The following is a 15,437-nucleotide window of genomic DNA, read 5'->3' as shown; positions in this document are numbered from 1 at the left end:
GAGCGGCGCCGCCGTCACCCCCGTTAAGTCACGTTACCTGACCCGAATGTAAGACGGTCCCCGTTTTGACGCAGACGCATCTCTCCAGGTCACTGCAATGAGAGGTAAAGGCTTTAGATATTTCATTTTTTTATGATATATTATATTCATGTTGATACTAGAATAATATGAATACAATAGAAACTTATATATTTCCACAATCATCAAAGATCATTTATTAAAGGAAAAGGGCGTTTTCTTCAATAACGTGACAAAATGGCCACCAATCCATCATCACATTGATCCAGAGGCGTCGTCTGGAGGCTTCGACGCCCTCCAGCAGGAAGTCTGTAAGACTGATGGTCTCCCGTTGGGTGACGTGTTCCAAAAGCGGCGTGTCCCGAGATCATCCCGGATGCTTTGCCAGCAATCCAATGTCCTTCGTTACGCAGCTACGAGGAGATGACGCCGGTCGATACACGATACGGCTGCTCATGAAAGGACGCCGATGGGAAAGGAAAATTGGACAGAGAGTGGGAGAACTGGAAGTGGATCGATCCCATTGGAGGAGCCGGCTAAGCGTTCCCAATCCAACTTTTTACCAAAAAAAAACACAACAAGAGAACGTAACCGTCGGTTTATTTCAAAGAATACTTTACAATTTGTCCTTCAACAATCCATACGAGCCTTCATGTTGGTCTGAATACTTGCAAGCGTTAGCAAAACAGATCCCTCCTGCTACGTGTTCTTATTCCCATGGCAGACCAGGTACCGTAAGAACGAGGTGTGCTAAGAAAGCGCCACGCTACATTCACAGACAGTCCCATTATCATGTGTTCATGATAGACCAAACAGGTAGCAACCGATCTATTTGTGGCGGTCCAAATGTGTCCATGGCGGGCTGCCACAAATACATTTTCTCTTTGCGTCTCTGGCAAAAGCTAGAGATGTCTACCAAGGGCACTCGTAGCACAGTTTGAGAACCCACGCTTCACGGCATGTGTGGTGACATCCAAGTCTGGACCTCCAAGAAAAGATGATGACAAGAAGTTCACTTTCCCCTGCTAACGTTTCAATCCGTATGACAATAAATCAATAAATATACATTCATACTTCATAAGCCAAATGCTGTTGTTGTGCGTCAGGTTTGAATAATAAGATTAGTTTCATCTTATTACATTTGTCATCCCGAAAGGAACCAGACCAGCAGCAGGCTATCAATGATGATCAATTAGACGCTGCGTTCAGCCCTTATTCGATACGCAACGTAGAAAGCATCACATTTAGCAGGAATTGATGCAGCGCTTAGTAAAAGCTTTGTCCCACGACGCCTGACATCAGGGGGCACGGAAGGTTTTTACCCGCAGAGCGAGGAACCGTCCGCAGCCATAAATAAGTGCTACCTTTGAATTAAGGCCGATTATAAATCCTGTGGGAGCTCATGGGAGCCAGAAGTAATCACTGGCAGGGAGGAGGAAGGAGGAGGACCCCTGCTGTACGGTCAGGGTACTGCGTCTGAGTCAGCCTTGACTAAGCAGACTAAGGAAGTAGAGGATTGGCCACGCTAAATGTCAGTCAAACCCTTCTTAGAACACTCTAGCAGGTTTGTCCTGCTTAAAAAACAAACTAAAGAATCAACCAAATCAACTTCTGGAATGAACCAAGTGAAATCATAAGGGGTGACCCCACAATCCAACACATTTGGAGCACTTTTGCAAGTGAGAATAAAGGTCGGAATAGAGGTTAAAGGTCGCCTATTTTGCAAAAGGGGTGATGTAACAGTAACATGTGTCGAGATTTTAACACTAATATGGTAAGAAAATGTGGAAAATATTCATTGTCCCAAAAAAAGTGATGCTAAAAAATATTTTTTGTTTTTATATTTTATTATTATTTTTATTATTTAATTTTTTTATGACAATAATATCTCATAATAATGCAATATTTGTTTTAGAGGTCTATTCCTTTCACTCTGTAAAGTTGTATTTCCTCACAGGCAATTACTACTGTCTGTCAAACATTTGCAGCATTTCTCGAAATGCTGTATTTTCCATTTTATTAAAGAACAGAATTTTAGGTTTTGGCCGTTCTGTTTAAATTTACTTTGCCGACCAATCATTGAGTCTCGGGATGAAGGCTCTGCATCTCGAAGTGTAAACCCCCCCCGCCCCCCCAGTGGGCAACCCACTGTCAAATAAATGATATTATACTCGCTCGTATTGCACCTTTAGAACCTTGTGGTGATCCCTGTGGTCATCCTCCATCGTCTTCGTCCGTGACGCCGTCTTACCTCGGTTTGTTTACATTCCAGCGAGAGCCGTCCGCTACGTCCTTCCTGATGCACGTTTTATGTTCTCTACGCGTTTTGTTCTTTCGCAGATGCCTGCTGGGTCACATGACGTTCGGGCGTGGAGAGGAGCGAGAATGCTGACTTGCCGTGGAGAGTCCCTTCCATTTACACGAGTGGCGGGCTTAGCTGAGCGGGGACGCCGGCGGGTGGTCAGCAGGTAAGGACCCCTCTGGGTGGGTGACTCCATCCCTTCGGTGCCTCAGCAGCTGGAAAATATTCTGCGAGGGGAAGAAAGATTCAGGAAGGCGTTAATGACGTCGCGGAATTGACTTTGGTAGGTCTTGGCTTCAGGAGGAACAAGCACGCTGTAAAAAACAACAAACACTGTAAATAGCAGCCAGGATGTGCTATTTATATATATTTAGTTCGCAAACACACTTTAACTAAGTGTTAAAAAAAATGGAGCATGTAAAGGTGACGGAGGCAGGCAGAGCTTTACCTTGCCACACATACCGTCGTTGGTGCAATTCTTGTTGTCTTTGTCCGTCGCCTCCTGCTCCACCTGTGGATATATGGGATGCATGGAGATGACTTCATTAGATCCTCAGTAACTACTCTAAATACATGTGCCTTAGTCATTAGTTCCTCAGTAACTACTCTATATGTATGTGCCTTAGTCATTAGTTCCTCAGTAACTACTTTAAATGTATGTGCCTTAGTCATTAGTTCCTCAGTAACTACTCAAAATGTATGTGCCTTAGTCATTAGTTCCTCAGTAACTACTCTATATGTATGTGCCTTAGTCATTAGTCCCTCATTAGTTCTTCAGTAACTACTCTAAATGTATGTGCCTTAGTCATTAGTTCCTCAGTAACTACTCTATATGTATGTGCCTTAGTCATTAGTCCCTCATTAGTTCTTCAGTAACTACTCTAAATGTATGTGCCTTAGTCATTAGTCCCTCATTAGTTCTTCAGTAACTACTCTAAATGTATGTGACTTAGTCATTAGTTCCTCAGTAACTACTCTAAATGTATGTGCTTTAGTCATTAGTTCCTCAGTAACTACTCTAAATACATGTGCCTTAGTCATTAGTCCCTCATTAGTTCTTCAGTAACTACTCTAAATGTATGTGCCTTAGTCATTAGTCCCTCATTTGTTCTTCAGTAACTACTCTAAATGTATGTGCCTTAGTCATTAGTCCCTCATTAGTTCTTCAGTAACTACTCTAAATGTATGTGCCTTAGTCATTAGTTCCTCAGTAACTACTCTAAATGTATGTGCCTTAGTCATTAGTTCCGCAGTAACTACTCTAAATGTATCTGCCTTAGTCATTAGTCCCTCATTAGTTCTTCAGTAACTACTCTAAATGTATGTGCCTTAGTCATTAGTTCCTCAGTAACTACTCTAAATATATGTGCCTTAGTCATTAGTCCCTCATTAGTTCTTCAGTAACTACTCTAAATGTATGTGCGTTAGTCATTAGTTCTTCAGTAACTACTCTAAATGTATGTGCCTTAGTCATTAGTTCAATGGTTCCTTAGTAACTACTCCATATTTATGTGCCTAGCTCATTAGTTGATCAGTAACTACTCTAAAAGTAAAAGCAGCGTGCAGTGGTAAAGGCGCGTGGCCAAGCGGACTGGTCTTACCTCCTTCCTCCACTTGAGTTCACAGAAAACCCTCTCGAAGCATTCATGCATGTAGTTGAACTGGAAGAGCAGACCAGAGGTTGGTTCCTGACGGGACACGACTCAAAAAAATGGCCGCTGACTCACGTAGGGTGTAAAGATCTTCACCCAGCGGGGTTTCTTCTCCCCTCGCGCGTACTCGAAGCAAAAGGCTACGCTCTCCTCGTCCGTGTCCCACCGCTGCATGTCCCCCCACTCGAAGGCTATCACCTGGTTCTGAACACACAATGGACTGGCTAGGGGACATTTGGCACTGTTGGATCTTAAGGAGGTTCTGAGTACAGCTTAAAAATACAAATAGAAGAAATGGGAGTGAGAATAAAAATAAGCTATTTATTCCATTAAGCTGAGGACCAAGTTGAGGACCACTGCCCCCCGTCAAGAGAAATAAAATGGAGTCAGCTGCACCTTTCTTGTTAATCGTGGGGGTAGTAGAGGGGTACGGCATCTATCAATTAGAGAGGAGGGCCACTACAGGAGGAGAGCTTTATTTAAGGCTTTGGCCTAACCATCTCATTCCAATGTGCAGCTGCGTCTAATGACGGGTTAGCGCGTGTGTGTGTGTTTATACCTCCAGACCTCCATATACCTCCATATAAACTCCAGACCAAGCTGTCCTTACCTCAAGTGTCCCCTCCTCGGTGCAGGCGTGCAGCTTAAAGTGTTGAATGCTGATGGCCGCCATGACGTGGCCTTTACGTCTGGAGTTGCAGGAGCAGTGAGGGAACAGGATTTCATTGTAGCCTTGGCAGCCCCTCAACACATTCAGATACTAGGAGACACGAGAAGAAGTGTTGGATGGTGTCAAACCCCTTCCGAAAACACACCATGTCAAGGTTATGGTGTGTTGTATCATTACTATGTAGTATTACTATGTAGTATTACTATGTAGTATATGTGTCCCATACTGCTGTTGAACAATTCTGTCTATATCAGGGGGGTCCTAATTCCACCCTAAAATATCCCAAACCTTTAGAGAGTAGTGTACAGTATATACTATATGTATGCACCTCTTGCCAAATAGTGAGCTCTGTCCTAAACAGTGAGAGATTTAAGAATGTAATAAATATGTAGGTATTAATATTTCCTACCCCAGACATCTTCTTCTGCTCTGCCAGCTTCTGCAGCTGGTAGGACTTCTCCTCTACTTTGATGTAACCTTTAATCACATCCTCCACGGCCTGAAAAATATAGAGGATCCATTTAGAGAGCGAGCGAGAGAGAGAGAGAGAGGAATAATTATAGACTCGAACACACCTGGTGGAAGAAGAAGCAGACGGCAAGCTGGTTGTCATTGAGCAAGATCTCCTCCTCAGTCGTGAAGAGCCACTTCCGCAGGGTGAGGCAGGTTCCCGGGATGGCGGAGGTGTAGTTCTGCACGTAGAGCTTGTGGGGGAACTCGTTGGGGGCCAGCTTGCGTACTGAACAACAAGAGCGACACGTGAAGGTGAGGGTAGAACTTCCAAAGCGCTACAACGGAGTGTTCAAACCAAGTGTTAGCTTGTTTGCAACAACAGCAGCAGTCATTTCACAAGAATAAGGTCAAATCAATATTACGAGGAATGGCTGTAATTTTATTTTAGGAGGAAAAATATGATATCATTTTAGTGAGAAACATGAGAAACAAACAAACAAATAAAGTTGTGATTTTTGGAAACGTTACAATTTTTTTTTTTTTGGAAAAAACACGGGAAACGTCACACACACTCATTAGGGGCCTGAGAAGCACCCAAAAATGGCATAAAATGCCAGTGTTTGAATTTGGTGATTTTTGACAAAAAACGTTTTTTTCAGTTTTTTCAACTTGCGGCTAATGCACTTTTCTGGTAAAAAAAAAAAAAAAAAAAAACACAAAAAAATACAAGTTTGATTCTGATGAAGTTGCAATTTTACAAGAATAAAATATAATGTAATATGTAAGAGGAAAATGTCATTTTAGTATCATAGTGTCTATTATCAGCTATTTTTTATTGTCCTTTATACAGTGCTATCTTGGAATACTAGTGTCCCAACTAACAAGTGTTTCTTATGTAGATGGATGAGTTTTTTGCTTTCAACTGCGAGTTAAAATTCAGGTTACGAGCCGCTAGTTACCAGCAGGCATAGCCAAGGACAGCTATTTGGTCAAAAAGGGGGGGATTTTTCAGGAAGGAGTTCTATGTTGGTCTAAAGCCCCGTCTCACAAGCCTCTGCAGTGCAGTTACACAAAGTTTGTAATGGGATCCTAATATATCCAAAGTATAAATATTACAAGAAGAAAAATTATTTAGGAACAAAGTTGAAATATTTTAAAAATAAAAAAAAAACAGCAAAATTGTAAAAAAAAATTGTTTGAATTTGGTGATTTTTGACAAAAAACGTTTTTTTCAGTTTTTTCAACTTGCGGCTAATGCACTTTTCTTGTCAAAAAAACACAAAAATTTTTTACAAGTTTGATTCTAATGAAGTTGCAATTTTACAAGAATAAAATATAATGTAATATGTATGAGGAAAATGTAATTTTAGTATCATAGTGTGTATTATCAGCTATTTTTTATTGTCCTTTATACAGTGCTATCTTGGAATACTAGTGTCCCAACTAACAAGTGTTTCTTATGTAGATGGATGAGTTTTTTTGCTTTCAACTGCGAGTTAAAATTCGGGTTACTAGCCGCTAGTTACCAGCAGGCATAGCCAAGGACAGCTATTTGGTCAAAAAGGGGGGGGGGTTCAGGAAGGAGTTCTATGTTGGTCTAAAGCCCCGTCTCTCAAGCCTCTGCAGTGCAGTCACACAAAGTTTGTAATGGGATTTGTAGAGCATATCCTAATAAATCCAAAGTATAAATATTACAAGAAGAAAAATTATTTAGGAACAAAGTTGAAATATTTTTTAAATTAAAAAAAAAACAGCAAAATTGTAAAAAAAAAAAAAATGTTTGAATTTGGTGATTTTTGACAAAAAACGTTTTTTTTCAGTTTTTTCAACTTGCGGCTAATGCACTTTTCTGGTCAAAACACGAAAAATTTTACAAGTTTGATTCTGATGAAGTTGCAATTTTACAAGAATAAAATATAATGTAATATGTAAGAGGAAAATGTCATTTTAGTATCATAGTGTGTATTATCAGCTATTTTTTATTGTCCTTTATACAGTGCTATCTTGGAATACTAGTGTCCCAACTAACAAGTGTTTCTTATGTAGATGGATGAGTTTTTTTGCTTTCAACTGCAAGTTAAAATTCAGGTTACGAGCCACTAGTTACCAGCAGGCATAGCCAAGGACAGCTATTTGGTCAAAAAGGGGGGGGGATTTTTCAGGAAGGAAGGAGTTCGATGTTGGTCTAAAGCCCCGTCTCTCAAGCCTCTGCAGTGCAGTCACACAAAGTTTGTAATGGGATTTGTACAGAGTATCCTAATAAATCCAAAGTATAAATATTACGAGAAGAAAAATTATTTAGGAACAAAATTTTAATTTTTTTTTAAAAAAAGGAAAAATTGTAAAAAAAAAAAAGACCAAAAAGTTGATGCTAATAAAAGTCCGTCACCAATACCATAAAGATGAGATGTAGTGTTTCCTGAAATATATATAACGTCTTAGCATATCTTTCATTTTTCACAATGTGGCTCTATGTGGAAAAGTTTGGCCCCCCTGCTGTGTGGGGAAAACCATCGGATTAGGAAAAGGTGTCCAACTCACAGAAAGTGTGGTTGATGACCTCGAACAGGGCAAAGTAGCTGGCGGTGCTGCTCTCCATCCCAAGTTTCATAACCACAGCCTGGAATACGAAGACTGGGGTCGGTAAAGCGTGTCGGATGACGGGGTCCTTGAAGGGGGCTTTGGTACCTGGTAGACGTGGTCCGTGGTGGAATTTTTGTGAACACGCACGGTGAGTGTGGTCTTATCGGGCATGGCTATCCTCAACTCCACATCCCACACGCCGTTGTAGTTCTGGGGGGAAAGACATAGTGAGGAAACATCTAAAGACACAAAGAGCGTCATCGTTCCTCTTTTTTTTTTTTTTTTTTTTATTACCTCATCCGGCTCGGACAGGAACTCCTGCATGATGTCGCTTTCCCCAATCACCCTCACGGAGCACACTACAGATCCAAACGTAGTCAGTCAGTATCAGCTCGTAGATGGACCCAGGGAACCTTCTCACCTCGTTCTAGATATTCCTCCAGGCCTCGACGCCGTGCATCCAGCTGCTGCTCCGATAGGGAAAAAGGCCACTTCCCGGGGAGCTTGGGGAACGTGAAGTTGACAAAGTCTCTTTTCAGGTTTTGGTGAAGAATGACAAACTCTCTGTAGCGTTTGGCGCACAGCTGCCTTCCCGCCATGTGGACGTTATATACCTGCAGGGATGAATATGTTTCTATTTGATTTGATCATTTTTTTAAATCTGCTAATTTGCGGAATTTTTGTAGGAATGGTGAATTGCGAATGTGCAGGGATCCACTGGATTCTCTGTGATGCAATTGCAATTAATAGATCATTTCCTAAGCTATAAAAAGCCAAAATTACCAGTGAAAAGTGAATCTATTAACAGAGAAAGTGTAGCTAAACTTTGGACTGGTAATGTAAATACAGTATTGTTGTCCCTCGTTTATCACAGTTAATTGATTCAGGACATGACTGCGATCCGTGAATTTCGGCAAAATAGGATCTAATATTAATGAATTGGGCGGCACAGCGGTCGAGTGGTTAGCGCGCAGACCTCAACACTAGAAGACCAGGGTTCAATTCCACCCTTGGCTATAGGCATAGGTATAAATGTGAGTGTGAATGGCTGTTTGTCTATATGTGCCCTGTGATTGGCTGGCCACCAGTCCAGGGTGTAACCCGCCTCTCGCCCAAAGACAGCTGGGATAGGCTCTAGCACCCCCCGCGACCCTGGTGAGGAAAAGCGGTCGAAAATGAATGAATGAATTGAATATTTTTGTAGTTAGAGCAAGAAAACCTGTTTGTGACTTTCTAAATACGGCTTTGAACATTATGAGAGCCTTGTACACATGAAATAACACCCCTATATTCTTTGGCTATCACATTGTGCAGACTACGGTGTCACTGTAGGGATCCAAACAGAGTGGAGAAGAAGGACACAGAATAACAAAATGTACCACTTCCACATGGAATGAGAGGAGACCTTTTTTCCCCCCTGCATGGAGTAGTCAGTCTCCATGCAGTGTGTACATATAACTTGTCTTTCAATATTTTTGACTGATAGTAAGCCATAGTCAACCACAAACAAAGGACGACCGCACACATGTATGGCGTTGTCCTCGCGTGGTGAAAAGATGCACACGCCTACCACAAACTTCTCCTGGTGGAGCTCCGTGTGTTTGTAGCTGGGCACAGAGATGGGCACGGCCTGCTTGTCCGAGTAGTCGTAGCAGGACTGGGATGTGCCGTCGTCTCCTGGATCCAGGCAGTCCGCCTCCTGAGGCGGGACTGAGAGCACGGCGAGAACCAGCTCCTTCTGCCCGGCCCGGATCAGGTCCACCACCTGCTTGTGCGTCGCGCCCTCCACATTCACTCCGTTCCTGTTTGAAAGGGGACACAGAAGCAGTTGAGGGGAGAAAATCAGAATGTGTTTTTTTATTTTTTTCCAATAATTTTGACTTTCTTCTTATAATAATGACTTTATTCCAATAATAGTTTGACTTTATTATATGGGTTTCTACTTGTACAGTTGCACACGCAGAAATAATGGGGTCACCAAACTGCCAGGTTACTGTGGGCCATCCATTGACAAACCGCATCCAGGAACCGGCCAATGAGACGGCAGCATACCCAGAACCGAGCCAATCAGGGATGGAAGTAAACAGACCTCTTTTTTTTTTGCATACCTTAAATCCACCTTCTCACACACCAAGCACCACCACTTGTGATGCAGATGCTGCACGCCCGTCTCCATGGCAACAGAAGCAAACATAAGCACCGGTATTTGTGGCAAATCTAATATGGCGATACTGACGGAGTGAAGTATGTTATCGTGTGACATGAATGCCTAATGATGCGTTCAGGGCACAAACAAGCCAGCCCTTATCAAGCCAGCACAACCGTTGCCTTTCATCCCGCCATTACAGCTTCATCACGTGACTTCAAAAACACCAACACCCCAAACAAACCAAAGCAAATCCACTTACACTTCTAGGATCCTGTCCCCCTTCGATATACCGGCTCGGTCGGCGGCACCCCCCGGTAGAACGGCGCTGACATGCTGGAGCGGAGCGTACAGTTCCCCGTTAATGCTCCGGAGTTGACCCCCTTCACTGACTTGGCCCCGCACGTTGAAGCCGTAGCCGGAGTCTGACTTCACTATTCGGATTAGCCGCGGGCCCGAAGTCACGGTGGTGCCCGGGAAGCCGCCACCGGCGTCCGGTGTAACGTCGCCGCTCCCGGTGCCGTTGCTGGCTGAATGTTGAGGGTGCGACGAGGAAAAGTCTTGCCCCTCGACATCCGCCATTTGTCACACCGTGCGTGCCATCCGCCCGGGTAGCGAAGACATTGAATGAGCGGCGGACTGACGTTAGCTGGACAGGAGCAGCAAGCTAATCGGCTGTGCTAGCTGGTCGGAGACCGGAAAATGCCGACAGAAGCCGATAATTCACGAGGCTAGCTGGGAAGCTAGCTGTCCCTTTGCAAATCCTCTTCGGTTGTGTGATGCTAGAGCGCCTCCACAAAACTGCCTGCATGCTTGAATAATACACAAGTCTGTCGCTAGGTGGCAGCAGTGCCCAACTAATAAACAGACTGTTCAACCCAATAGAAGAAGACATCCAGGAAGAGTTGGCATGTCGTCTTTTTAGCCGTTTTCTTACATACTAGCGTGCTGGGTGTTAGCATGATAACAGAGCGACTTTCTCATCTTTGTCATAGTGTTTTATCTTAGGTGTTAACATGCTAACAATTAGCATGTTATTATTTTTAAACACTGTCATAGGTATTAAGTCACATAAAGTGTTTTATGTTAGGTGTTAACATGCCAACAATTAGCATGTTATTATTTTTAAACACTGTCATAGGTATTAAGTCACATAAAGTGTTTTATGTTTGGTGTTAACATGCCAACAATTAGCATGTTGTTATTTTTAAACACTGTCATAGGTATTAAGTCACATAAACACTTTGTGTTTTATGTTAGGTGTTAACATGCTAACAAATAGCATTAATAATTATAATTTTTAACCACTGTCATAGGTATGTACTTACATATATACTTCATGTTATCATGCTAGCTGTTAGCATGCAAGTGCTGTTAACATGTTAACGTCAGCATGTTAACATTTTAGCCATTTTCTCAATGGCTAAAATAGATATTTAGCGCTATCATGCTAGGTGTTAGCATGCTAACAGTTACAGTATGCTAGCTACAGCGTTTCATAGAGTATGCTAGCTGACACCAGACTCGTCAAGTGGTCAGGGTGGCTTGTCCCTAAGGGAACAGAAATGTTTTCCCGCCCCCCGTTTTGGAATACTATGAGTAGTAATACTATACTATAAAGTATTATCTGTACAGTACTGACCGAACTTGAAACTGAAACCAGGAAAATGCAACAAAATAGAGAGTAGTGAAGTGCATGTACTATGAATTAGTAAATTCCAGCACCGAAAATACTCCCTGCCTCTCACGGCCCACCTGACAGTAAACCACTCCCCCCCGGGGGGGCCCGCCCCACTATTTGAGATGCACTGCGTTCATGCAAGGCGGTGGCATTTCCTCGTTCACCTCAGCAAATAGTTCATATATATTTCCTCTGTGTAACCTGTTGAAAAAAGTACACAACCAACACCCGTCTACACCTAAAACCAAATGAAAAGAAGTAAAACAAAAGTACAGAAAAAACTCCAAACGTAAAAGTTATTTTAAAATATGCAGTGGGAGCACGGGGACAGAGCAGAGGGGCCACGCCTGATTTTTTTTTTTTTCACACTTCATTACAAGAGTGCTGTGCTGTTTAAAAAAAAGTCAAAGATCTTCCATATGCGGCTTTTCCTCTTGCGTTGTGCTTTATTTGTCTGGCCCCATTAGCATCATAAAGGTTGCCATTTGAACACAAAACTCCTGGAAGTCGATGAAGCCGTCCCCGTCGAAGTCTAGCTTCTTGAAGAAGTCCTCCTTCTGCTGACTGTCCTGGAGCTACGCAAAGGAAAATAGCAGATCAAATGCCAAAACTTGATTCACCACGGGATTATTTTTTTTTTTCCCTACCTCAACGCAGCATTCCTTGCGGAGCATCTCAGCAAACTCTGCATTGGTCAAGACGGTCCGGTCTCCCCTTTTTTTTGCATGTTCGTAGAAGGCTTGCTGGAGCATCAGCATTCCACATATCACCTTGGGAGGCTCGGCGCTCATGTTGACTGTAAGTAGAAAATATCCCTCACTGCTCTGTTTTCCTTCCATGTTAAAATAGAATATACAAACATACCACAAAGCTAGTACTAGCGTGCCAGAAAAAGCTGTACTTTCAAAGCATTTAGAAAGAAATCTCCACTCACCAAAGTAGCGTGACTTTCCGTAGAGTCCAAAATATGACTGAGGCGAACAGAGCAGATCTTCAAAGATTCCAAACTTTTATATGCCGAATGTACGAATAGACACACCCTCGAAATAAGACACCACCCGAGACATGTGGCCTGTGGTTAAGATATCACAAGTTGGAACTTATGCTTGGGTGTTGTCTGACGTGGGTGCAGCCCCACTCGGATCATTTCTTCCGAAACATCAAGCAGTGCGCATGTGCAATAACCCCCCCGAGGATATACAGTAAACCTCGGATATATCGGACTCGGATATATCGGAAATTCACTCGGACAGATAAAAAAGAACCGATTTTTCTGTAATGCATTTCCAATACAAATTCATTGCATATATCGGATTTTTTATAACAGATTTCGCCTATTTCGGACAAAATCTCCAGTCCCGTTCCAATGCATTTCCATGAAATTTCCCTCGCATATATCGGATGGCCGCATCGTGGCGCTCCGATTCGCCGAATCGTGACAGGCCGCTATACGACGTCATTTGCAGCGTTTGCAGCGTTGCCTGCGCGTCCAGGTACATTGGAAACATAGTCAAGGAAGTGCCTTTTTATAACGGATAAAATCCCATTTACGCATATACCGGATATAAATCCCATATATGCGTAAAACGGACATTTTCCGGTATACGCATATAACAGATTTCGCTTATATCGGACAAAACCAGTGGGAACAATTGAATCCGAATGTACATATTTGTGAAATCCGTATACATTCAATGATCATAACAATGCTACACACTGGAGGCTATGCATTCATTACCAGTGTTGCATTGATCACAACAATGCTTCCTGGAGGTGTGGCGCCGTAGTGGAGGTCTGCGTGAATGGGACCCCGAGCTGACGTCAACAACACCATGAATCAACAATCAAACCAAACACGAGACAAAATTATACGCAAGATGACGATACGATAAAAAAATATGACAATATATCGCAATCATTTCTACTGCATTGCTTCTCGCTAAGTGTGTATGCTACAGCAGCCCCGCCTCCACCCTCCGAGGCAAAGACACTCACTGACAAAAGGGCTCACTCCCTTCATGCCGTTGTTCTATGGAAGAAACCAATACACATGGCAATATCCTGATACAGTAAACCTCGGATATATCGGATTCAATTGTTCCCACTGGTTTTGTCCGATATAAGCGAAATCCGTTATATGCGTATACCGGAAAATGTCCGTTTTACGCATATATGGGATTTATATCCGGTATATGCGTAAATGGGATTTTATCCGTTATAAAAAGGCACTTCCTTGACTATGTTTCCAATGTACCTGGACGCGCAGGCAACGCTGCAAACGCTGCAAATGACGTCGTATAGCGGCCTGTCACGATTCGGCGAATCGGAGCGCCACGATGCGGCCATCCGATATATGCCAGGGAAATTTCATGGAAATGCATTGGAACGGGACTGGAAATTTTGTCCGAAATAGGCGAAATCGGTTATAAAAAATCCGATATATGCAATGAATTTTTTATTGGAAATGCATTACAGAAAAATTGGTTCTTTTTTATCTGTCCGTTGTGAGCGAATTTCCGATATATCCGAGTCCGATATATCCGAGGTTTACTGTACTATCATCATTCCAGACCAGGCGCCCATTTTTTTTGCCATGTTTTAATCTCGGAAGACCTTGTGGCACGCCTACTACACACGACGGACCGCATTCTTAACCATCAATTCCCATTTTTCACCCCGACACTCCCTGAAGTTCAACACTTTTTTCGCCGTGCGGGCAAAGACTTAACCTCCTGCCCCGCCCTTGGTTGGTAAATATGCAGAAAAAAAGAAAAGAAGTTACTCAAGCATAGAGCTATTAGCACCGGGTACGGGCATGAGCTGGTGTTTGTCATATTTAGTCTCAGACACACCTCGTCTGTTCCTGTCTGTAGCAGGTTATCACATGCAGGACCGGGCCGGGACTTTGGTCCTTTGCTACAATTACAATGAGATTTGCACGCACACCCAGTAATACAACACCACTGGGAAGAGTTACAATACTGGTCAAATTCGGAATTTGCTCTCATTTGGGTCTCCAGGAGGTTCTAAGTATAGAAATGGGAATCAAACAAAAGGCAATTACAAACAAGCCCTGTAGATATGAAATCTACACAATTATAATCACCTTTACTCCTACGAGTTATCGTTTACATCACATTGCACAACACTTTCAAGCTAACCAGTTAGCCTCAAATTTATTCTGAACTTAAGAAGCCAAAAAATGTACCACTTCCACACCAACAGGAGAACATTTTTTCATGCAGTGTTAAGGTGGTAGTAGTAGTGACATGTCAGGTAATGTCTCAATGTTTTTGCTCATTACTGCCACCTAGTGACCGGAATCCTTGGGGAGGGAACCGGAATACCCGGAGAAAAGCCAAACTCCACACAGAGATTGGAACCCAGGTCTTCACGACCTCCTGACTGTGTAGCCTACATGCTAACCACCATCATATCATATATCATATCCTAATATGATGTTCGTTAAGTGCAAATAAAAATGTACAGTTTTTTTTTCCTGAATATTATATGAAGGTTTGATTCCTTTACTGTCCTCGCTCCTGGTTGCACTTTCATTGCCGGAGGCACAAAAACCATGAAAACCAGTCTGGCTGGAGTGTGATGCTTTTTTCGATACCCATGTGTCAATAATTGGATAGACCAGGGGTGGGCAAACATTTTGACTCGCGGTCCACAATAATTTAACAAAATTGACAGGGGGCCAGACTATATATTTTACGCATATAATTAAAAACAGTCCACCTGGAATGATTGTATCTGTAAAAGTGTCATGCAACCTGCTATGTATGTGTGCTTGTGTCCTATTTTTCAGGAGCACTTTGTAAACAGCAGATCACATCAAATAAAAAAATTGATAAAAAAAAAAAAAAAACTACCTAAACCATCAAAAGGTTTGCTAAAGCCATGATGTCAGGTTGTATGTTAAGTTT

The 15,437-nt window shown here is 42.6% G+C and overlaps 2 protein-coding genes across 3 annotated transcripts; both read right to left on the bottom strand.

Moving 5' to 3' along the window:
* Positions 1–600: 600 nt before the first annotated feature.
* On the bottom strand, positions 601–10,877 carry snx27b (sorting nexin 27b). Of its 2 annotated transcripts, none has more exons than XM_058084849.1 (13): positions 10,087–10,877; positions 9,249–9,480; positions 8,100–8,292; positions 7,973–8,037; positions 7,784–7,888; positions 7,637–7,715; positions 5,218–5,381; positions 5,052–5,141; positions 4,583–4,732; positions 4,048–4,176; positions 3,922–3,981; positions 2,769–2,831; positions 601–2,547 (listed from the first exon to the last, which is right to left on the bottom strand). In XM_058084849.1, the coding sequence occupies exons 1-13, from the start codon at positions 10,404–10,406 to the stop codon at positions 2,452–2,454; spliced, it is 1,746 nt and encodes a 581-aa protein (XP_057940832.1). In that variant the 5' UTR covers positions 10,407–10,877; the 3' UTR covers positions 601–2,451. The 2 variants fall into 2 exon arrangements, with proteins under 2 accessions (XP_057940832.1, XP_057940833.1); XM_058084850.1 differs by having other exon boundaries at positions 2,783–2,831.
* Positions 10,878–11,775: 898 nt separating this feature from the next.
* On the bottom strand, positions 11,776–12,607 carry LOC131137197 (protein S100-G-like). Its single transcript, XM_058084859.1, has 3 exons — positions 12,440–12,607; positions 12,153–12,301; positions 11,776–12,080 (listed from the first exon to the last, which is right to left on the bottom strand). Exons 2-3 carry the CDS (start codon positions 12,294–12,296, stop codon positions 11,952–11,954), a joined length of 273 nt encoding a protein of 90 aa, XP_057940842.1. The 5' UTR covers positions 12,297–12,301; positions 12,440–12,607; the 3' UTR covers positions 11,776–11,951.
* Between the last annotated feature and the right edge of the window lie 2,830 nt (positions 12,608–15,437).

The sequence above is a fragment of the Doryrhamphus excisus genome, chromosome 10 (genome assembly GCF_030265055.1).
Source record: "Doryrhamphus excisus isolate RoL2022-K1 chromosome 10, RoL_Dexc_1.0, whole genome shotgun sequence".
Taxonomy (NCBI): Eukaryota; Metazoa; Chordata; class Actinopteri; order Syngnathiformes; family Syngnathidae; genus Doryrhamphus; species Doryrhamphus excisus.
The sequence above is the reverse complement of the archived record's forward strand: the minus strand, read 5'-3'. Positions and strand labels throughout refer to the sequence as shown.

What these genes read in the sequence shown, in the direction of transcription:
- snx27b (XM_058084849.1), bottom strand. Translation starts at nt 10,406, where the DNA reads ATGGCGGATGTCGAGGGGCAAGACTTTTCCTCGTCGCACCCTCAACAT. An exon ending in TCCACCAGGAGAAGTTTGTG is followed by an intron (nt 8,293 to 9,248) that starts GTAGGCGTGTGC and finishes TCATCCCTGCAG; the next exon opens with GTATATAACGTCCACATGGC. An exon ending in GGAGGAATATCTAGAACGAG is followed by an intron (nt 8,038 to 8,099) that starts GTGAGAAGGTTC and finishes TTGGATCTGTAG; the next exon opens with TGTGCTCCGTGAGGGTGATT.
- LOC131137197 (XM_058084859.1), bottom strand. Translation starts at nt 12,296, where the DNA reads ATGAGCGCCGAGCCTCCCAAGGTGATATGTGGAATGCTGATGCTCCAG. An exon ending in GCAAGGAATGCTGCGTTGAG is followed by an intron (nt 12,081 to 12,152) that starts GTAGGGAAAAAA and finishes TCCTTTGCGTAG; the next exon opens with CTCCAGGACAGTCAGCAGAA.